General features: G+C 41.4%; 1 protein-coding gene across 1 annotated transcript in view; it reads right to left on the bottom strand.

The window, feature by feature from the left end:
• The window catches only part of TMEM165 (transmembrane protein 165), a 29,291-nt gene extending 10,151 nt beyond the window's left edge, over positions 1 to 19,140 (bottom strand). The window contains exons 1-2 of the mRNA XM_055434515.2: positions 18,794 to 19,140; positions 6,743 to 6,968 (exon numbers count right to left, since the gene is read on the bottom strand). Of these exons, the coding sequence (XP_055290490.1) occupies positions 6,743 to 6,968; positions 18,794 to 19,000 (433 nt within the window). The 5' untranslated portion in view covers positions 19,001 to 19,140. The remainder of the gene's footprint in view (positions 1 to 6,742; positions 6,969 to 18,793) is intronic.
• Positions 19,141 to 24,774: the final 5,634 nt, after the last annotated feature.

Here is a 24,774-nt window from a genome sequence, read left to right as displayed (position 1 = left end):
GTTTCTGATGTCATGGCATTAAATAACAGCATGACAGGCCCTGGAGACAATGGCCATGGATGAGAAGGAGAGTACTTTGGCTTCAGTAGGAATAATTTTTACTTAGAAACTGTGCTTCTTTCATCCCTCAACCAGGGGCATGCTTTTCCCTAAGGCAGAGTCTTGCTATAACAAAGAGAGCATCACAAAGATACTAAATCTCAGTGGCTTACTTGCCCATGCAGCTCAAGCCTCGCTGGGCTTCCAGGCCCAGTCCCGCCAGCCAGCCATTTTAGAATGAGAATTCTAAACAGACAGTTGCCATGGGGACATATATCATGTTTATTAAGTTAAAAAACCAAGTAAATGTTTTCTGATACAAAATGAGCCTGACTTGGATGGTCTGCTATGGACCAACTGTCATGGCAATTAGGCAGCGTGACAGACATTTTTCATAAATTCAATGAGCTAAATCTGTAGCTCCAAGGCCCCATTAAAGGCCATGTGATATGACACAACTTTAAAATCCCTTATTGATAAAAGTACACTGAAATTAAAAATATTTCAATTTTCTCAACTACTTACTTCTAAATGTATCCAGTTAAACAAAGGATCTCTAAATAAAAAGACTAACATGTATAAGTACAGTCGCTTGATGAATTTTAGAAAAATTTTTTTTGGTATACTTGATATTATGCCACTGTTTTTAACAAAATTGACAGAAGGCCTTATTAAGTTGTCAGTTGGTAAATCACTTAAAATCACTTGGTGATAGACTACTATGCGATTTTTAGCATATAACCCAGGAGTTCAATGAACTGAGTGACAAGGCTATAACAAAATTCCTTCCTGTCTACTTTTGTGAATAAAATATCTTATATTTTATGATAAGCCCTTATATCTATTTTTTTTTTAAAAGATCAGAATTGACTTTAAACCTAGCTTCATTCTAGCAATAAGTATCATCCATGGACAATTTTAAAAGTACAGTTCTATCATCTCATTACGAGATGCATTTCCAACTTTTAAAAAATGTTTACTTAAATTTGTGATATATTTTATTTTGAGCAAGTCTGTCCTAGTAACTATAACTCAATGGATAAAAAAATTTTAACATTTATAGACTTAAAGGAAAATTTCACTATGTTCTACAATTCAATTTAAAGGTGTTTTTGCTACAGATAAATATGACAATGTGATCCACAAAAGATTTTTAAGCAAAAAATTTATTATCGGGATAAAATTCTGTGAGGAAAGTAAATAAGAATTAAAGGAGAGAAAAGAAGGATGTAAATTTCCAAATGTTTATTTATTATTTTTTAAAGGAATGATGGTGTTGGTGAAGGTAAGGATCAAACTCCCAATGGTATTTAGATTCCACTGGTTGTATCTTATTTTTGGCCACATCTCAGCATATGGAACTTCACTCACCAAGGATCAAACCCACATCCCCTGCAATGGCAGCACAGAGTCTTTACCACTGAATCACCAGCAAAGTCCACCATTGGGTGTGTTTTAAAAGAACAGGGCAAGCAGACCCAAGACCTGGGACAACTGGCGCAGGCCCACTCTGGCCAAGTCAGGAAGAAAATCAGTGGTAACCTTACAGCTGCCTCTTGTTGTTTAGTCGCTCAGTCAGGCCCGACTCTTTGCAACCCCATGGACTGCAGACTGCCAGGCTCTGCTGTCCATGGGATTCTCAAGGCAAGAATACTAGAGTGGGTTGCCATTTCCTTCTCCAGAGGATCTTCCTGACCCAGGAATCAAACCCAAGTCTCCCGCATTGGCAGGTGGGTTCTTTACCACTAGTGCCACCTAGCAAGCCCACAGATGCTCAATCTCCCAGCTCATCCCTTTGAGGCCCTCATCCAGATCTGCCTTGAGTTTTCTTTGGTCGCTCCTCCCAAGGAACAAACTCACAAAAACTGAGAAGCTGCCTCTCTTGATGGGTCTGAATTTTAGTGAGAAATTTTGAAAAAAGCTAAAGACAAGAATGCCAGATGGAGGCTGTTCAGACATCAAGCTCTCTTCAGGGTGGGATGTAGGAGGAGGAGACATTCTCAGAACCGCTGTATTACCCAGCAGCCCACCCACTTCCACCAGGCATCCCTGGCCACAGACCCAACACACTTCTAGGCAAGCAGTTGGTTCTAAACAAGTATCTATTGAATTAATTAGCTTTTATTGTAATTAATGGCTTCCCTAAATGGCTCAGCAGGTAAAGAATCAGCCTCCAATGCAGGAGACACAGGAGACTCAAGTTCGATCCCTGGCTGGAGAAGATCCCCTGGAGAACCGAAATGGCAACCCATTCCAGTATTCTTGTTTGGAGAATCCCATGGACAGAGGAGACTGGGGCTACAGTCCAAATCCAAAGGGTCACAGAGTTGGACACCACTGAGCAACTAAGCATGCATTGCAAATAATGTGAAAATATCCAAATAAATGGTTCAACAGTTGTGTCCTGGGCACAGCTGGGCCATACCTAGATGCAAAACCTTTTTATGATAAGGAGGAAGAGAACTAACAGGTCTAGAACTAACCAGATGGCTTACTTGTTTTACTTCATTTAATCTTACTATTCTTTAAGGATGGTGCTATTATTATCCCGAGTTTACAGCAAAGATTCTCCAGGGGGTTAAATTAAATAACTTAGAAAGTCATAATGGAGTAAAAATATAATTATTTTTCAATGACTTTTTAGCTTCAAACCTTTTCCCAATAAAGTCTTAATTATCCAACAGATGAAAGTAAATTTTTCTCAAAGGAAATACTGGGGGCCCATAGTTCCCCCGACTGTGTAGCCTCCAGGCTTCATCCACCTCCCCCTGCAGAACCTCTTATCCTGAAGAAAGCCATCAGAAACCCTTGGATTCAGAGTCAGACACAGCTGCCTCTGACTCTAAGCTCCACTGCCTGTGAACGAATGGATAATATGTCCCTCTCTCTGTCCATCTGTAACAGGACAGGGGCTTGTCCTAAAGAGGGCCTGAAGTGTCATGCACACAGATGGTGCTCAGTAAACAGCAGCCATGTGACCTGCTCCTGTTTGCATAATGAGCAAGCAGTAGAGGCTGGATTCAGCCCCAGGCTCAAGATGTCAGATTTCATGCCTTTCCTGCCACTTGCACCCTCCAAAAGCAGCTCCAGGCCCCTAAATAGAATGCAGAGAAAGGGCTCAGGATGCAAAGGCAAGCCAGTTTAGGAGCAAATCTGGAATGTTAACAAGAAAAAACACACTGTCAAACTGGAAATTTCACAAAGGAAAGCAATATCCCCACACTTGCAGACTGCTGAAATTCCCCAGCGCTGAACTCAACCATCTAGGGTGCATCAGCTGTGTGGACAAGGCTAATGAGAAACAATGTGGCAAACAGATCTGAGCCGTGAAGCAGGGTTTAACCTACCTTGAAAGACTGTGTTAAACGTGTATGACATCAGAGATTTCTTTTGTTTTGGAATTTCTTTTTTAATCAGTTTGCAAATGTAATATGTATTTAAATACTGTGTAATGTTAAAACACTTATAAGATAAAAAAATACCAACAATTTAACGTTCAGCTTACCAAAAATTACATCTTTGAAACTTCTTGAATTTAAGATGAAAAGTGAGAGGGGGCACATAATCTTTCAAAATGATTTAGATATACAGGGAAGAGGCTTGAAGACCACTGATACAGCCTGTTCCTTCAAATAGTCCACATGAGAGGACTGTCAGTTCCAGCAGTCAGAGGGAGACAGGCCAAGGGTCAGGACAGAAGAGATTAGCCCTGCCCAGAGCTAAGGGAAAGGAGCTAAACCCAAGCAGAGGTGGGAGAATGTATGGAGCCAGGTTCCAAGGAGGGAATGGGCAGAGAGGACAGTCTTCCAGTTGTCCTTAAAGATGGAAGTTTCAAAAATAAAATCTCTCGTATTATTCAAACTCATTCCAAACAAGTGACTTCACCATTTACAACCTGCCCCACTTAACCTATTTCCTAGAATCAGAATTTGCTTTTGAGGAGAAAGTTGTTTTTATTGTGAAATATGAATAATGCTAATGCTAATACCCAAATATGAAAAGTAATGAATTTTTTAATTCAATACAATACTCATTATGATATGTTTAAAAAGACAGACTTTAACAAGCATCCAAGTAGACAGTAACAGAACCTGTCTTGTACTGTGTTTCATGAGAAATCTGCGGCAGGCTGAAAGAGAAGGGTGAATGGGTACTTGAAATATAAGAGCTCGTTTTAATACAAACCACAATCCTATGAAGCAGTTATATACTATCTCCAGTTAGCAGATGGGGGATTGAAGCCCAAAGAGATTAAGTAACTTGTCATTAGGTTAAAACACGGCAGAATTAAACTTTAATCCAAATCTGATGCTAAGGGGAAACCCATTCTTTTTCACCCAACTACATGGCTCAAGGTAGCTTTTGAATCACAGGCTAAAATATGTTCAATTATTTAGTGTTAGGTTTACATTCTCTTGGTCTTAATTTTATTTTTGAAAAATTGAAGCCTATATAATAGTAACTCAAATAGTAACACACACTAGGACTCTAAGAATGTTTCATTCCTTTACTAATAATGGGTAAGAACAGCTTAATAGAACACAATACACTGAACATGACTCCTCATTATCTGATTACCAAATGTCCATCAACAGGAAACACGCATTTCTCTGTGGTGGCTTAAGTCCTATTTCTTAGATATCAGATATAAATCAATTTATCTGAACTTAAAAAGAAAAAAAGAAAGCAAAAATATCCGTAGCGAAAGTAAGGATCAAGGTACTGACAGCTCCTTTCACCTGGACTAGCTAAAGGAACAAGCTGTATTGGTGATCTTCAGACCTCTTCCTTGCATATCTCTAAAATCATTTTGAAAAACTACTTAACCCCTCTCACTTTTCATCTTCAGTTCAAGGAGTTTCAAAGATCTAATTTTTGGTATATTGGGTAAAATTGTTATAATTGTTTTTTTAAATATTTGTCTTATAAGTGTTTTAATATTTATTACACAATATTTAAATTCATATTACATGTGATTATTAAAATCTTTTTAAACATAATGAGTACTTTGAATCAAATAAATAATTTTACTATTTTTTCCATTTGGATATTAGCATTAGCAAATAAATGAGTATGTATCTTAAGCAAAGTGGTGCTGGGAACACTGGACAGCTTACATGTAAAAGAATGAAATTAGAACACTCCCTAAACACTAGACACAAAAATGAACTCAAAATGGATTAAAAGCCCTAAATGTAAAGACTGGGGACTATAAAATTCTTAAGAGGAAAACATAGGCAGAAGATTCTTTGACATAAATCTCAGCAAGATCTTTTCTGATTCACTTCCTATAGTAATTAAAAACAAAAATAAACAAATGGTATCTAATTAAGCTTAAAAACTTTTAGCACAGCAAAAGGAAACCATAAACAAAAGAAAAAAACAATCATTGGAATGGGAGAAAATATTTGTAAACAAAGCAACTGACAAGGAATTACTCTCCAAAATATACAAACAGCTCCAGCAGCTCAATACTAAAAAACTAACCCAATCAAAAAATCAAAGACCTAAACACACATTTCTCTAAAGACATACAAATGGCCAAAAAGCACATGAAAAGATGCTCATCATCACTGATTATTAGGGAAAAGCAAAACTACAGTGAGGTATTACCTCACACCGGTCAGAACAGCCAATCAGCGAAAAGTCTATAAACAATAAATGCTGCAGAAGGTGCGAAGAAAAGGGAACCCTCCTACACTGTGGGTGGGAATATCAACTGGTACAGCCACTATGGCGAATTATATGGAGTTTCCTTGAAAAACTAAAAACAGAACTATCATATGACCCAGCTGGGCATATACCCAGAGAACACCGTACCTCAAACACATATATGCACCCAAATGGTGGCTGCAGCACACAGCAGCCAGGACAGGGAAGCAACCTAAATGTCCATCAGCAGAGGAGCAGATAAAGAAGATGTGGCACATACATACAATAGAGTGTCACTCAGCAGAAAAAACAAAAAGAACAAAATAATGCTATCTGCAGCAATATGGATAGAACTAGAGCCTGTCATACTGAGTAAAGTCAGTAAGACACAGAAAGACAAATACCATATGACATTGCTGATAGTGAGTGAGTGAAAGTCAGTCAGCCATGTCTGACTCTTTGCAACCCCATGGTCTATCCATGGGAATTCTCTAGTTGCTTGACTAGAGTGGGTTGCAACTCCCTTCTCCATGGGATCTTCCTGACCCAGGGATCGAACTCAGGTCTCCTGCATTGCAGGCAGGTTCTGTACCGTCTGTGCTATCAGGGAAGCCCATACGTGGAATCTAAAAAAATAAAAAAAGGGTAGGGGTACAAATGAACTTATTTACAAAACAGAAGTAGAGTCATGGATACGAAAAACGAGCTTATGGTTACCAGGAATAAGGGCAGGGGGGAGGCTGGGTGGCAAGAGATAAATTGGGAAAATGGGACTGACATATACACACTACTATATATAAAACAGGTAACTAACAATAACCTGCTGCATAGCACAGGAAACTCTACTTAATACTGTGTAATGGACTAAACTGGAAAAGAATCTTTAAAAAAAATGAGCAAGTACATGAACCAAATTCCAACATAACTGTTTGAACGATCCAGTGATTCAATGCTATCATATGCATGTGTGCTTTGTCACTAAGGGAGGCCCTCAGTGCCACCATGCTTTCTCTTAAATTCAATAAACTCATCAAGAGGAAAAAGCACTCACCTGATAAACATGTCATTAGGCCCAAGGCAAGCATAGCACCAGCCAATACTGTCAAACGGTTATAGCGCATTGCCATGATGGCTGCTATAAAAAATGTCTTATCACCCAGTTCAGATACAATGATAACTGATATGGCAGCCACAAATGCATGGATGAATCCCAAATTAGTTTGGGTAGCTGGATCTTCTTTATTGGTATGAACTGGAGCAGCTGGTGTAAATCCTTTCTGAAATTAGAAAATACATATTAGCTATTTTTAAAAAAAGTCATTATTTTAAATTATTTTACTTGTAGGTGAATTGAGATTGTTTTTCTATTGTAGTCGTTAAAACTTATTTACTGTCTAACCACTGCCTTAGTGATGACAGCAACCTCTGATTGATGGTTGCTGAAATGGAAATCCAAGCACAAGTCTACAAAACAATTTAGAAAAAGAGCAGAGACCAGCTATAGCCACAAATTCAGTTCAGTTCAGTTGCTCAGTCGTGTCCAACTCTTTGAGAACCCATGAATCACAGCACGCCAGGCCTCCCTGTCCATCACCAACTCCCGGAGTTCACTCAAACTCATGTCCATCGAGTCGGTGATGTCATCCAGCCATCTCATTCTCTGTCGTCCCCTTCTCCTCCTGCCCCCAATCCTTTCCAGCATCAGAGTCTTTTCCAGTGAGTCAACTCGTCGCATGAGGTGGCCAAAGTATTGGAGTTTCAGCTTTGGCATCAGTCCTTCCAATGAACATCCAGGATTTATCTCCTTTAGAATGGACTGGTTCGATCTCCTTGCAGTCCAAGGGACTCTCAAGAGTCTTCTAAAGCACCACAGTTCAAAAGCATCAATTCTTCGGCGATCAGCTTTCTTCACAGTCCAACTCTCACATCCATACATGACCACGAGAAAAACCATAGCCTTGACTAGACGGACCTTTGTTGGCAAAGTAATGTCTCTGCTTTTTAATATGCTATCTAGGTTGGTCATAACTTTCCTTCCAAGGAGTAAACGTCTTTTAATTTCATGGCTGCAATCAGCACCTGCAGTGATTTTGGAGCCCCCAAAAATAAAGTCTGACACTGTTTCCACTGTTACCCCATCTATTTCCCATGAAGTGATGGGACCAGATGCCATGATCTTTGTTTTCTGAATGTTGAGCTTCAAGCCAACCTTTTCACTCTCCTCTTTCACTTTCATCAAGAGGCTTTTTAGTTCCTCTTCACTTTCTGCCATAAGGGTGGTGTCATCTGCATATCTGAGCTTATTGATATTTCTCCCCCCAATCTTGATTCCAGCTTATGCTTCTTCCAGCCCAGCGTTCCTCATGATGTACTCTGCATAGAAGTTAAATAAGCAGGGTAACAATATACAACCTTGACGTACTCCTTTTCCTATCTGGAACCAGTCTGTTGTTCCATGTACAGTTCTGACTGTTGCTTCCTGACCTGCATACAGGTTTCTCAAGAGGCAGGTCAGGTGGTCTGGAATTCCCATCTCTTTCAGAATGTTCCACAGTTTATTGTGATCCACACAGTCAAAGGCTTTGGCATAGTCAATGAAGCAGAAATAGATGTTTTTCTGGAACTCTCTTGCTTTCTCCATGATCCAGCGGATGTTGGCAATTTGATCTCTGGTTCCTCTGCCTTTTCTAAAACCTGCTTGAACATCTGGGAGTTCACGGTTCACATAATAAAATTACCTTATGTTCTAAATGCATGTGAACTGAGTTCTTAGCTATGCCTCATTCAAACCTTTATTCATAATTCAGGTGTAAGACCCAAGATATCCTTATCAAACTTTCAAGTAACAGGAAGCTGAGAGAAATTTCATGAACACTTAAGAGAACAAAGCAATCCAGAAAGCTCTCAGTAGGCTAGAGGAAGAGCTGGCTCTGGCTAAGCTGAGATCTAATATCGCTGGATATATGGATGGTCCTACACCAATACTCTAGGCTGTAACACGACTTAACAAAGAAGTTAAGCTGAGTCTTTGTTGCCATTAAGGCCATTCTGAATTTAAAATGTGACAAAGTTCCAAAAAAGCACCAAGCACTTTAAAGAGGTAATGACAAGTCCATCTTCTGTGCCTCACAGCCCTTACCCAAAGTTCTGTACTGGCTCTGAGGCACCACATTTTAAGAAGGCACCACTGCCCTCTGAAGGTAACCTCAGACAGAAGAGACTCTCAAACCAGGGACTGGCAAGCTACTGGTAAGAGTTGATCCAGCTGAAAATCATTTTTTCATTTTTTATGGGATTGCAAAAAAAAGAAAAAGGAAAGGAGGGAGGGAGAGGGTTGGAGAGAAGTAGGAAAGGAACATTAGGCAACAGAGACCTTAAGGGAGCCTACAAATATGTGGCCAAACCTAAAATATTTATTATCTGTCCCATGACCAAAAAAAAGGTTTGCTAACTCAGGCTCTAAAACAATCACGTAAGACTGGGCGCCTATGTTCCAATAACTGAGAAAGTCTATATGAAAGTCTCTGTGGGCCCAAGAGGTAGAAGTAAAAAGTTACAGGTGGCAGGTTATATATCGCTTAACACAGAGAAGAGAGTTCTACCCCATGAAGGTTTCCAGTGGTTGAAATGGACTTCTAGCCTGCATGCATTTTCAGTCATGTCCGACTCTCTGAGACCCCATGGACTGTAGCCTGCCAGGCTCCTCAGTCCGTGGGATTTTTCAGGTAAGAATATTGGGAGTGGGTTGCTGTTTCCTCCTCCAAGGGGCCTTCCTGTCCCAGGGATGAAACTAGTGTCTCCTACATTGACAGGCCGATTCTTTACCCCTGAGCTACCTGGGAAGCCCATATGACAAAAACTTGACTCCCAAAGTCCACGATAAGGATCAGAAAACTTTATTAAAGCATTACTCAGACTAGACCTCTAAGGTAAAGATTTGGGAAATTGAACAATTCAGAAAATATTTGGCGTTATGGCTAAATCGAAAGGGCAGCCTTGGAAGGCCAGCTCATGATTAACCAAGTACCATTTTAAGGGATTCTAGTTTTCTCTCCATCATCATTTTAATTCCAACTATGCTGGTTTTCCTTTGAAAATCAGTTTACTTTCTATTTCAATACCCTAAGAGCATTAAACATGATAAAAAATAAATGCATTTTCATTCAGTTTTCACTAATGCAACATTTTCCTCTTAGAAATACTTTTTGTATGAAAAAATTTTGTTGCAAAATATTTAGGACCTGAAATCCAAGAAAATATTTTAGGAATAAATATACACCATTTATAACCAATTTCAAACAGAAAATGTTTACTTTTAAAAACAAACACAATAGTGATCAAAACACATATTCTCATAGTTTCTTATTTCCCAGCTATAAAACAAAGGCCACATTACTTAGCCTCTCCATTCCTCTATGAAATTATGAGGATAAAATAAAACTTGCCTTATAAGCACAAAGCAAAACAAAAACTGATGCTTGTGAACTGTGGTGCTGGAGAAGGCTTTTAAGAGTGCCTTGGAAAGCAAGATCAAACCAGTTAATCCTAAAAGAAATTAACCTTGAATATTCATTAGAATGACTGTCGCTTAAGTTGAAGCTCCAATACTCTGGCCACCTGATGCGAAGAGCCAACTCACTGGAAAAGACCGTGATGCTGGGAAAGACTGAAGGCAGGAGGAGAAGGGGACGACAGAGGATAAGATGGTTAGATGGCATCACCGATTCAATGGACATGAGCAAACTCATGTTTAAGCAAACTCAGGGAGATAGTAAAGGACAAGGAAGCCTGGCATGCTGCAGTACATGGGGTCACAAAGAATCAGAAACAACTCAGTGACTCAACAACAGCAAAACAAAAACTATATATTCTTAAAATCTTTCTATATACAGAGCATTAAAAAAAAACAACTTACAGTTTTTGTTATATATTGAGCTGGTCCTGGACAGCCCAAATTAGTGTTAAATAGCCACCAACCATGGTGTGATTAAGAATTTAATACAAAAGTACCAGGGTATTATGAAGATGTGTGTGTTTGTGTATGTGCACACTCACTTGTGTCCATTTGCGACCTCATAGACTGTAACCCACCAGGCTCCCCTATCTGGGGAATTTTCCAAACAAGAATATGGAGTGGTTGTCATTTCCTCCTCCAGGGGATCTTTCTGACCCAGAAACGGAATCTGCATCTTGGGCAGCTCCTGCACTGGCAGGCGAATTCTTTACCACTGGGCCACCTGGGAAGCCTACTATGAAGATAGAAGATTTAAAAACTTAAAATGTTAATAAACGCAGAAAATGATCAATTACTATTCATTCATTTGTTGTCAATTGGGTGTTCACTGGAAGGACTGATGCTAAAGCTGAAACTCCAATACTTTGGCCACCTCATGTGACGAGTTGACTCACTGGAAAAGACTCTGATGCTGGGAAAGGTTGGGGGCAGGAGGAGAAGGGGACGACAGAGAATGAGATGGCTGGATGGCATCGCCGACTCTGTGGACATGAGTTTGAGTGAACTCCGGGAGTTGGTGATGGACAGGGAGGCCTGGCGTGCTGTGATTCATGGGGTCGCAGAAAGTCGGACACGACTGAGCGACTGAACTGAACTGAACTGAACCCAAGTAATTACTATGTGCAGGGACCAGCTTCTTTTCCTAGTTCATCTTCAGAGGGGCAGAATGTAATGGTTTAATACATGGGCTCTGGAATCAGAGTTCATAGCCAAGGCATTACTGGTTACTGTATGACCTTCGGCCAGTAAGTTTACCTCCTTGTGACTCAAGTTACATCTCTATGATGAGGGGTATCTATCAAAGATTGATAAGGTTGTTGTTAAGATTAAATGAATTACTACACATAAAGCCCTGAGAATGGTGCCTAATACACAGTAAACACTCAGTTACAGCTAATTACTAAAGCACACCACAAACATGACCAGTTAAATCATCCCAAAACTAATTTCATCATGACCTTCTTAAGCCTAGAACAAAATATGAATACTTAATTCCGGTAACTATACAACATGTCCCATGTAATCACATACTAATTCCCAAAACGAACCTTACATTTCCTAGTGAAGGATGGGCCAGAGCAACACTGTCCAACAGTAAATAATGCAAGCCACATAATGCAATTTTTTAATTTCTAGAGAATTCTTTAGCAGTCCAGTGGTTAGCCAGATATTAAAAAATAAAAACAGATAAAATTATTTTTAATATTATTTTATTTAACCCAATAGACCCAAAATACTACTCTAGGAATATTTTTCAAATGACTAATGAGATATTTAACCCTCTTTTTTTTCTTATGAAATCTTTCAATGCCAGTGTGTATCTGCTCACTGCACACATCTCATGCACCTAATTAGGATCCACCACATCTTTTCAAGTGCTTAAGAACAGTCACATGGATCACAGCTGTAGTACTCAACAGTGCAGGTCAAGAGTACGAGTTTTTGGTAACCACAAGCTTTCTATCATGCAGTCCTACTTCCTTCCCACTGTCCTATTATCTTCCTATTTATCTAGATTCCTCAAGCTCCAACTTCTGTGGAATCTCTTGAGCAACGCCTACCCCAATGACTCCAGCCCCTAAGGATCCCACTCTCCTCAAACTGAAGGCATGCTGTGGGCAATGAGTCATGGCAAGTACATGACTGAAACAGTTTGAGATAGGAACACTCAGGGAGTTAAACTTTTTGTACTAGAAACAAGTATAAACATATTGTTATCATTTGTAATAGTTAAGAGACAAAATAACTAAATGCCCTTACACAGGGAACTGGTTAATAAATGGTAGCTCCATTTACTGGAATATTATGGGCTAAAACTAAGAATGTTTTCTATACACTAATAAGAAAAAAAATCACTAAGACATTTTTAAGTTGAAAAAAGTATGTCCTATGTATGTGGTCACTGTATTATGTTATGGGGCGGAGAGTCAGGCAGGTTTATAAAGTATACACACAGTTGCTAGTGCTCAAGAAATCTCAGGAAACAGTAACAGTGGCCAGGGAAGGAACCAGGATGACTAGAACAGGTGTGGGCAAACTTTCTCTTAAAGGGCCAAATATTTAACCTCTTGGGCCATAAAGTTTCTTTGGTAGTTACCCAACTGGTGCTATGGTCTGAGACCAGCCATTCAGTTCAGTTCAGTCACTCAGTCGAGTCCGACTCTCTGCGACCCCATGAATCACAGCACGCCAGGCCTCCCTGTCCATCACCAACTCCCGGAGTTCACTCAAACTCATTTCCACAGAGTCGGTGATGCCATCCAGCCATCTCATTCTCTGTCGTCCCCTTCTCCTCCCGCCCCCAACCTTTCCCAGCATCAGAGTCTTTTCCAGTGAGTCAACTTGTCGCATGAGGTGGCCAAAGTACTGCAGTTTCAGCTTTAGCATCAGTCCTTCCAATGAACACCCAGGACTGAACTCCTTTAGAATGGACTGGTTGGATCTCCTTGCAGTACAAGGGACTCTCAAGAGTCTTCTCCAACACCACAGTTCAAAAGCATCCATAGGTAATACTTAAATGAATGGCCTAGCTCTATTCTAATAAAACTTTACCTCCAAAAAGAGGCAATCAGTGGTAAACTAGTTTGCTGACCCCTGAGCTAGTACAAGAGGAGACACACTTTGCATTCTCCATTCTTCTGTACCTTTTGGATTTTCACCATGTTCATGATTAAAGACACCTATTGTGCACCACTTCAAAAATCACTTGACCCAATCTCTTAGCCCAGCCATGGATGATCAATTCTGTAACTGGCTTCAGGCAGATCCAACCAGAAAGTAACTGTTCTGCACACCCTTATTCACTACACTACCCAGAAGTGTGGAGGAGTCAAACCCTATGGGGCAACCTTTTACCAATGCAGAGGAATCAATTCTGAGGTTCATTTCATAAAGCTCCTGGAAAGTCTCAGCAGGATGTATGCTAGTCACTCATGGAGCAGATAACTTGAAAATGCATGAGGTACATCGACCTCCTTCCCCGGACTGACAATTTGAAAGAAAACAGGCTTTATTCTGAGAACAGGGAGTAAACCATCAGATGAATGACTGGAGTAAGATAAGAAAGATAAACTGGGCCAACACTGAAAAGCTTGTATGTTTATGGATCAGCTCAGAGGCAAGGGAGAAGCCTTTGAAAGTTTCTGAGTAGAAGACACAAACGTAATTAAGGCACTGTGACTAATAGATCAGGACAAAAAGTAAAGAATACCAGCCATTGAACCAAGTAATTAGGAGGTTTACTGCACAAGACTCATGTTGAAGACAAAATAAAGGAAAAAATCCTGTACATGATGAGAAAGAAAAATAATAGAATTTTTAAAAGGCAAAGAATCAAAGATGCTATTCATATTCCTCTAAGGTTTAAGGGGAAAGAAGAATAAAAATAAGGGGCCTGGTTTCACACATGTTCGACTTGAGGATAAAAAGCATTTCAAATAAAGATTTCCAAGAGGTTTGGAAATCCAAGAGATTTCAGAAATGAAACACCTGAGTTTAGGCCAGCATAATCTCAAGGTATGTATTTGGTTGCTGGCAACCTGAATTTATCAGCTAGAGCTTTGCAAGACTAGATTTCTAAGGGAAAAGGCAGAAATTACACTGAAAAAAACGAGCTTCAGACAATGTCTATATTTAGGGAAGAGAGGGGAGGAGGGAAACAAAGAGAAAATTGTCTTGGATATTTAGAGAGGCAGGCAGAACACCACAGATGGTCAAGTAGGGGCAATCATCATTTCACTGAACTACTAACTAAATGCCAGGGATTTTCATATACACTGTTTTATTTGATACTCAAAAACCTTAAAGCTGTTATCCCAATTTAACATAAAAGAAGAAACTGAGAACCAATAGGGTTAAATAACTTCCTCAAGTTCATGCAAACTGAGGTAGAGTAGGGCTCTTAAAAATGTAGAGTTAACAGTGTTAAAGAAGAATTGAAAAAGAGCCCTGGATTTAGCAATTAATTAGGTTACAGGTATCCTTCAAAAATGAACTTTCAATATAAAGACATGGGATGATGCCACATAACAAAAGACGAAAGCAAGGTGAAAAAGCAGCTAATTCTCTAGTTAGAAATTTCATTTATAAAGCTGAAGAACAGAAACTAATGCAATCAAGCAGTTAAAACAATTGCCTTTCCCCTCACCCCGTCCAAACGGGAGAAACCTGTGGGAATGTGTAAGCAGATAAAAAGGAACCAAAGAAAAGGAGAGAATAAAGGTATCGAGGACGTAAAGTACTAGAGGTCAGGAGTATGGGCACATGAACAGAGGGGAGGTGTGGAAAGGGGGACAGTTTTGTCCACTACAGAAGAAAGGCAGAAAGTACTAGCATAGAAGCAAATATTTAGACTAGTACAGGAAGGTCAGAGGCAGTGACAATAATTCCAACTTTGGCATTTCACTGGTCAGATACACAGCGTTAAAGTAATGAAATACACTTTTCTCCCCAGTACAAATACCATTCTTGCAGATTTGGGTCTAAAATCCAAATTATTTACATCCTGAAAGTAGGGTCAATCAATAATTTATAATTAAAAACCAAAGACAAAAAACTTAAAAAAACTCTTCTTTACTTAAAGTTAAAATTAGTTTGAAATTGAAAAACTGTGAAAAAGCACCCTCATTTAGAGACTAACCTTTTATTCTTTAGAATAAAAATATTCTAAAAATCTAAAGATTCTTCTCTTTATCTTCAAGAAAAGGAAGAAAATAACAATGAAAAAATAATTTCTATTCTAGTTCCAGAGTTCAAATGAACACATATGTATTAAAACTGATACAGATAGCTGCATCAGAATCTCCATCCACACATAATGAAACTAGAGATGAAGATGCTTTCTTTTAAACAAAATCTACAGCCTGCTACTAAGAAAAAGACTGATGTCCCTGCAAAAACAAAAACAAAGTCCCTCAACAAGTTACCACACAAGAAGTGAGATTATTTGTAGATAAAGGAGTTATAGGAAAGCGCTTAAAACTGGCTTACAACTGTCTCCTTGCCATTGCTTTACTGTAACAAGTCAGAAAAACCTTTCCAAAGTTGGAAAACTGTGTGTAAAAATATATGTGTAACTTAAACCGTGACACCATTGATAAACTTGGTTTTAAAAGATGGCATTAAAATAAATAAAATTACATTTTATTATAAATATTCATGATCATCTTTTTATTTGTGGATGGCTTAGCTTTTTAAATATTTTTTATGAATTTACTCTTAATTCATATTAGAATAATATATTTAACGATTACATTTTTATCTTAATGTTTATGTTTGCTTTTATAAATGTTATGGTTTTGCAATGTGTTTATAAATTTTGACATTAGAAATGTATCGTTTCATTGATTTTTTTTTTTTTTAATTAACTGCTCTGATAGTAGAGCACCAACAAATAAATGCAGTAACATCAGATCACTACATTCTGAAGCAACAACGAGTTAAGACAAGGGTCTTCATGCCTGATGGCTTCAGTCCTAGCTGTAAAGAGGTTAGAACTGGGAGTTTGGACTGGATGGAGCTGGACTGAAACTTAATGAAAACAGAAAAAAGTTTAAAATAATGTGTGAAAGGCCTTTGTGTTAAAAGATACTACATAAAAGAAATGCCAAGAAATAGTAGAAATACAGTATAGAGAATTTGTTCTGGGTCAAGTGGTAGGGCTTCTGTGGATTTATCAACAGTGCTTTGCAACCAGAGCAGTCCTTCTTTAGTATTCCAGAATACACAGCAAATTACAAATTACCTCTACTAAATCTATCTGAACTCCCTGACTAATGCTTCTTGGAGTTCATCCTCTGACAGGAAAGGAATAAGAAAAAAACTGACTATGTCACTAGAGGTAAACTGCATAAATGAAAGGATCCCAGTGATCAACAGTGCTTTTTTCATGAGTTTGTGAAATGGGGTTTATTTTTAACTATAAGTTCAGAGTAAACTCCCCAATGTTTTTTTACCTGATTAGAGAGAAAGAAAAATCCAATGTGGAAAATCCTATTAGAAGTTCAGTAAGTAATCGTGCTTCAGAGCACCATATAAAATACAACGATATTTTTACATCTTACATTTGAAAGGTTCCTAATAAAGGAGTTTGTTTTTTTCCTCTCCATTTTCAAAAGAGGAAACTAACATAGAGGCACTAACATAGTGGCATGAAAACATATATTTATGTATCCTACACTTTAAAAAGATCTGCTGGATGTAGTTGCAAAGCAAAACAGTTGAAACTTTTTGATATTCGGTGATGCTGAATCCTTGCCTACATGGCTATTAAACTGAACTCTGATCATATCTTACTTCTACCAAGTGGACAAAAAAAAGCAAATGATACTTACATTACATAGTTTAGAAAATATGTGGAAAAAAAAAAAACTCTTCCAACATACTGTAATACAAGAAGAAAAAAAAAAACACTTTAGCCAAAACAAAAAGTTACATGAAAATTAAAAACAAAATAATTAGATTCTACTAAAATACAGAAAAATATCCTAGTGTCTGAGAAGAACCACCAAGAATATATCAAAATAGTAAAAACAAAAATTATATTGTGCCTGTCCCTTCCCTCCACACCCCCAGTTTTAAAGACAGGATTCTTAGGACACTTAAATATGGTCACTGGACACTATTGTCTTTTTTTTTTTACACAGCTATACTTCTCCCAGTGGTCTAAAAGGGTATCAACCGGCATATCTACCACTATTTGTATCTCAAAAATCACTATATGACCAAAAGTTTAATGTAAGACCTGGAAAATTACATAACCCAAAATACTTATTGCTTTAAAATAAACTTCTGATAAAGACTGAAATGACAGAAAGCTAAAAGATGAACATTAAGAATTTCATGAATCAGCATTTCAGTTCAAGCCGCAAGCTGGGTCAGCTGGACCCAGGAGTCACAGGCAGGAGAGAGAAATCACTCTAAGTCAGGAAATTTCAGGGAGGTCTTCAGAGAGGAGATAACCTGCTGCTTCTTGAAAAGTGGGAAAGGTTCTGATCAGTGGGCTTCAAGCTCACTAAACCCCTTTTACTTACAGGTCTTTGTTGGAAAGCAACAGAGCACATGGCAGCTCTTGGATGTGAGTACAGTGGTATGACTGGGAGTGGGGCTAAAAAGCCTGCAGGGGTTGACCGCAGTCAGATTACCAAGAAACCTGAATATCCAGATGAAGAGGCTGGACTGAAATCATTAAGCCAGGCAACTCACTGAAGGTTTCTGAGAAGGAAAATGCAAATCAATGGTAGGAAGGTTAGTTAGGTGAGGAAGGCTGGAGGTAGCCTGAGGTGGAAATGTGATGGTTGAGTACCCATGTCCTCTACTAGAAAAGACTACAGAGGATCTAAGTTCAGAAATCCAAACTGGAAACCAGGAGAAAGCCCAGGACCCAGAATGGGATTAAATATAAAAACGCTGCTGAGATTTTGAGCACCAGTCACTGAGTGATTTTATTAAGATGTTAATATCTACTTAGTGAAGGCCAAAATGCAAGATTCTGGTACACTTATAAATTTAGTCTTTGGCATCCCACACTGCTTGCATACACAGACAGACTATTCCTCTGCATTCCTCGGCGTTAGTTCCTGCAAGCCAGAGCACGTTTTTAACAGTCACCCTTCCTTATCCACATATATTTGGCAAAAAATCACAAGTTGTGCAGAACTGAATTTGGTAAACAGTTCGGGATAAGCTGTTTCAACAATGAAATGGCAGATGTTATTATTCTCAGAGAATACGAAAAGCCTCCCAGCTGCCCTCCATTAAAAACTTTCTACTTGGGATGGGTATTTCCAGTTCTCTAGGATCCATCTGATCAACAAGATGCCCCCTTCCTCAGCAGCATCTGCATCCTCCCGAACTAAAGGTTTACAGTGGCCTCCCAGCTCTGTTCTCCCCTCCCCCATAAGGAGCCGGGCGAGGCCAGGGCCCACCCGGGAAGGGCACACTCCCCGGTCTTCCACCCCGGGAAGCCGGGGCCGAGGTCCCCTCCCCGCGCCGGCAGCCTGACTCGAGGGCGGCGCTCCGGCAGCGGCGAGCCTGGTACCCGGCGCCGCCGGCTCCGCAGCCTCGCCCTCCCGGGCCCGTCCCGCTCACCTCGACCCGGGCCGGTTCGGGGCCCTGCACGGCCGCGGGCTGCGGCTGCAGCTGCTGGGCAGGCGCCGGCGGGTCCTTGTTCCGGTGGCTGAGGGCTTCGTCGGGGACGGCCCGGACCCCGGCCGGGGCCCACAGCAGAGGAAACAGCAGGAGCAGAAACAGCCCGGGCGCAGATGCGCGGCCGCTGCCCCTGGCCGCCGCCGCCATCCCGCCCGCCGAGACGGCCGCGCACCGGCGTCTCAGGAGGAAGTGCGGGCGACTGGAAGCTTCGACCCCGAGCCGTTCCCGGACGCGCCCCCCACGCCTCGCCGCCGCGGCTCAGGGAGGAGCCTGCAGCATGCGGGAAGTGACCGACGGAGGACGTGAGACAGGGCGGCCCGGCGTCGGCCGCCGGCGACTGGACCTGCCCGCGCCCTGACCACACGGCTCTGCCAACTGTCTCAGCGCGGCCCGGCCCAATTCCTCCGGCCCCGCCCCTGCCTGTGCCGGCCTCCCATTGGCCCGGCGTCCGCCTCGGCGTCGTGACGTCCTCGGGCAGGTTGAGGTGCGGGCTCGCGCGCTCCTCCCATTGGACCCGGCGCTCCCGAGGGGCTGGGAGTCGCGTGACTTCCCTTGTCTCGCATCCTTCTCGCGCCCCGCTCTGGACCCTCTTCGTCTCGCTGTGCCCGCCGTCCCAGAACCGCGCGGCTCTTTATTTCCTGTTTCCTCCTGAGTCTTCTGCCCTAATATCCAGACCCTCCCACCCCACCCCATCTCTTCTCTTAGCCTTTCCTAAATGTCAAGTTAGTTCGGGCGTCCTGGTTACGTGGCACTTGGGGGAATCGCCACACCTTAGACGGGTTCCTCGCTTCACCGATTCTCGGTGCCGTCTCCGACCTGGCGATCCTACTGAGGACAGTATTCTTCAGCGTCAAGATGAGATTATATGAATAAACCTTTGAAATGAAACAGGAAATAACAGAAGAAAAATTTCAAGCTTTGTTTTAGATATTGTTTGCCTTTAATCACCCCCAGATCAAAAACATCTAACGTTACTCTTTTCCTGTAACGCCTTTTTGTTTTACATGTTTTGGGCCACATCGATCTTAGACTGGCCTCTTAAAATGTTTGTTTGGCTTTTGAAATGGAGTGTTTAGGATTTTTGAAGGATGAGGATTGGGTAGGTAAGAATAGAAAACAGAAAAGAATGATTGGCTGAGAAAATTTTTCCATCTTATTAAAAAAAGTTGAGCTATCAAGTGTGACTAAGGTTGTGCTAACCATGTGCCAGGCACCATTTTCTTTATATATCTTACATATATTAAACCTGTGCATTGTGAAAAAACTAAGGAAGGTTATCAGTAAATACTGGAACAAGAAATGAAGCCACCAAAACAATCTGCAGCAGAGTGGACAAACCTACTTTTAATTCATTGAAGATACCATGTTATGTCATGGGTTAGTAAAGCTTTTGTTCATGCCATTCTTCCTGTCTGTAATTAACTTCCCTCATTCTGTCACTGTAAACTCCTACTCACACTCTCAAATCCCCTTCCAGCCGACCGCTCAGAAGTCTTCCCTAAACACCTCCTCTTACAGAATTCATCACTCCTTGCTTCATGCTACTGTAGCTTATGCATGCTCTAGTACTTTTAGTAACAAGGATGCCTGACAGTTTGGCATACAAGTATTTTACCTCCCAGTGTATCCCTAGGGTGCAAATGTTTGAGCCTCACAAACTAGTAACAGAGAACCCAGAGGTGTGAACTATTCTCCCCCTAACTCCCTCTCCTTCATGCCTACAGCCTAGCAGTGCTTGAGAGATACCTGAAGGGAAGTCTGGTGGCTCAGTCTAATGGCTGAGGCAGAGGATAAATGCAATAAAACTGGCCATGTGTCCCTGATTCCTGGAAGATGCTTGGCTTATTTTCTGGGGGTGGACTCCCACACTCCAGAGCGTTATAACAGGAAGTACTCATGGCTGAATTCCCAGTCACCTCAGCAAGTGTGGCAATGAGGACTTACAGGTTAAGCTGCAGGATGTCAGTGGGTGAGGGGTGGCTCAAGGGCAAGGGGGCAAAGCTATTTAGCAGATGTGAACAGACATAAAGGCTTGCCCTCAGGGGGCACTTGCACAGGAGGTCAGTGCGGTGTCAGAATTTGGCCAGAGTGGGGCCCTATTGGCCTGTTCCAATGTCACCCTGAGTCGGGGGCCCTCAGACTCTTAACAATTTAGGCTTCAAGTGTCAGATTCCAAAGTGATCAGCTCTTTCCATGCCCTTGTGTGATAAATCAAGGCTGGTTCTAGCTTTCACTACCTTGAAGATTTAGAGCCATCATTGTTCTACTCATCACTGGTAACTAACTCCTTTGGAAAAAAAACACCACCTAAAAACAGGCAGTTTCCTGATAATCTTTCTTGCAGACAGAGCTACTTACACGAACCTCACCCAATAAAGATGTTGGATGCTCAATAATTCAAGATGATTTTTTTTGTCCTGGCCTGACACATTGGAGAAGGAAATGGCAACCCACTCCAGTGTTCTTGCCTGGAGAATCCCAGGGACAGGGGAGCCTGGTGGGTTGCCGTCTATGGGGTCACATAGAGTCAAACACGACTGACGTGACTTAGCAGCAGCAGCAGCATAGATGTAATCTCACTAAAATGTAATCACTAGTAGGCACCCGTCTGGCAAGAAACTCTACTACATGGGCATTCCACTGTATTTTAAAGTTGTTGGTGTTGTTTTAAAAAATTCCTGTCTCCTTAGCTTTAAATGGGATTCCCTGGTGGCTCAGACTGTAAAAAATCTGCCTGCAATGCAGGAGACCTGGGTTGGGAAGATCCCCTGGAGGAAGGCATGGCAACCTGTTGCAGGAAAGGGGACCCCCTCCAGGGCCTGAAACTAGGCTCTTGTCTAACACTCGGAAAAGAATTGTCCGAGGAGACACGTGCTGACAAAGCAAGAGACTTTATTGGGCCCCCCGGGTGGAGAGTAGTAGGGTAAGCGAACCCAGGAGAACTGCTCTGCCGTGTGGCTCGCAGTCTCGGGTTTTATGGTGATAGGATTAGTTTCCAGGTGGTCTTTGGCCAATCATTTTAATGCAGAGTCTTTCCTGAAGGTGCATGCATGGCTCAGCCAAGATGTATGCTAGCGAGGGGGATTCTGGGAAGTGGATGGACACGTAGTGTCTCCTTTCCACCTTTCCTGAACTATTCTGGTTGGTGGTGGCTTATTAGTTCTGTATTCCTTATCAGGAGCTCCTGTCATAAAACAACTCATGCAAATGGTTACTGTGGTGCTTGGCCAGAGTGGGCGGTTTCAATCAGCGTGCTTCCCCTAACAAACCCACTCCATTGTTCTTGCCTGGAGAATCCCCATGGACAGAGGAACCTGGCGAGCTATCTTTTCTTTTATATCCCTGGCACCTAACCGATTTTCTAACTTGGTAATAGTGATAGTCATCCTCACAGCAGTAATAGTCATGGCAAATCTTTATCAAATGCTTCTTCTGATCCGTGCAGTGCATTTTGTGTGTTACATGAATGATCTCATGAGGTAGGTACTCTTATCCTTATTTTTACAAATGAGAAACCTGAAACAGCTCAACAAACTTTCCCCAAATTGCATAGTTTGTGTCAGAGTTGTATTTGTATCTGCTTGTTAAACTTAACTGTGTCTTACTTACTGAGAAGCCAAACATATAACACCAGCCAATTAATGAACATTTCTATTATCACTAGGGGAGAATGTCCTTTCTCCACTCCAAGTTTCCATGAGGAGGACTGTTTTCCTGGCTTCTCTCCAAGGCTTAAGCATTTCACCTCTGGTGATGGAAAGTAAATTTGGGTGGAGTAACTGAGTATACCAGGCTTATTTCTGCCACCTTCTTCCTCTTGGGAGATACAACCCACAGGGAAAAACTAATTTCTGCTGCTCTCCCCAGGGCCTGCGTGCTCCCAGCCTAGAGCTGCTTGGAACTGGGTGGAGACAGTCCTTCATTCTGGAATTCAGTAATCGCTCAGCACACCTGGATCCCAGACCTAAAATCACTTCTGGGGGCCGGTCTCACTCTTTTGTTTTCTTCCTCAACTTTTCAGATGTAAGGAAGAGGCCAGCTATTTCCTGATCTATTTCCTCTCTTAGAGACCTCTCCCTGCACCCCAGAATCATCAGAGGGTGAATTTAAGCTTTTCAACTTGAAACAGTCCACAGAGTAAAGGCTGCTTAGAAAAGCCAGGGCACCAGAGTGATGAGGATGGAGAAGGGGAAGCAGAAACTAGAAACTTCCTGCTACATGTCAACTGAAGATGATTCAAAATTAAGGCGAAGGTGCTTGGTAAATTGAAATGTAAATGAAGGGCAAATAGCAATTCGCAATTTGCTTGACCCGCACAATTCTTTAAAGCACCTCTGCTGTGTGAAATGAAGCATCCCATTGCCCTGCTACTACTACTACTAAGTCGCTTCAGTCGTGTCCGACTCTGTGCAACCCCATAGACGGCAGCCCACCAGGCTCTGCCATCCCTGGGATTCTCCAGGCAAGAACACTGGAGTAGGTTGCCGTTTCCTTCTCCAATGCATGAAAGTGAAAAGGGAAAGTGAAGTCACTTAGTTGTGTTTGACTCTTAGTGACCCCATGGACTGCAGCCTACCAGGCTCCTCCGTCCATGGGATTTTCCAGGCAAGCATACTGGAGTGGGTTGCCATTGCCTAGGTGTGCTTAAACCCTTTAGGTGATGGCGATCTGGACCTTGTAGGACACCTCCTCTGCTCCCAAGGAAAGGGGAACTGCCCTTTCAGGTCCATTCTTGAACATGTCCAGGTTTCCACAGGTAGGATGAAAATGCCCAAAAGAACGCTAAACACGTGCTCCATGAATTCTTATTTGTCCACCTATATGCCTGCCATCTCCATCTAGGTGTTTTACAGGCATTTCAAATAAAGCATGGGAAATAGTAGTCCTTCAGTCTCCCATCTCCATGGAGGGAAGCAGCATACCCCTGTAGAGTCCTCTCGTTTGCTCCTGCCTTGAATCCAGTCCCCCTGGCAAGTTCTGTTGTCTCTATCTCTAAAACAGATCCTGAATCTGCCTCTATCTCCACTCTTACCACCTTGTCTATACTAGATGTCATTTCTTACCTGAATTGTTACGATGACTCCTACTTGGCCTCCCCTCTTGCACAATTGCCAATCTATAATCTAACCAGTGTCCAGAAAGAGCTTTCAAAATTAATAAAATCGATGCATCCCCTGTTTAACATGATCTAACAGCTTCCAAATGCCCTTATAATTAAGTCCAGTTAATGTCCTTAGAATAAAGCCCAAGTCTGAATTAAAATTCTGTGTGATCTAAACCCTGCCTTCTGTGTGACTTCATCTCTTTCTCTACCTCATGTGTCCTGCCCAGTCAAGCTTGGTTCCACCTCCGGATCTTTCTGCTTGCTTTCTTTTTAGAATACTTTTTTCAGATCTGGTTTGGGTCATTTAGGATAAATATCTCTTCCTCAAAGACAACATTCTGCCCATCCGTCTAAAGTCAGCCTCTCCAGGAATTCCCTGGTGGTCCAGTAATGAGGACTCTGCACTTTGACTGCTGAGGTCTGGGTTCAACCCCTGGTCAGGGAAATAAGATTCCACGAGTTATGTGGAATGGCCAAAAATAAAATAATTATTTTTTTTTAAAAAAAGAGAAAAACTGTTTAAAACTGTGCAGGCAAAATAGCCCCTATCTGAGAAATCAGGTCAAGAAGCAATAGTTAGAACTGGACATGGAACAACAGACTGGTTCCAAATTGGGAAAGGAGTACATCAAGGCTATATATTGTCACCCTGCTTATTTAACTGCTATGCAGACTACATCATGAGAAACGCTGGGCTGGAAGAAGCACAAGCTGGAATCAAGACTGCCGGGAGAAATATCAATAACCTCAGATATGCAGATGACACCACCCTTATGGCAGAAAGTGAAGAGGAACTAAAAAGCCTCTTGATGAAGGT

Source organism: Moschus berezovskii, chromosome 5 (assembly GCF_049115385.1).
Source record: "Moschus berezovskii isolate FMDL1 chromosome 5, NW_MosBer_1.0, whole genome shotgun sequence".
NCBI lineage: Eukaryota > Metazoa > Chordata > Mammalia > Artiodactyla > Moschidae > Moschus > Moschus berezovskii.
The sequence above is the reverse complement of the archived record's forward strand: the minus strand, read 5'-3'. Positions and strand labels throughout refer to the sequence as shown.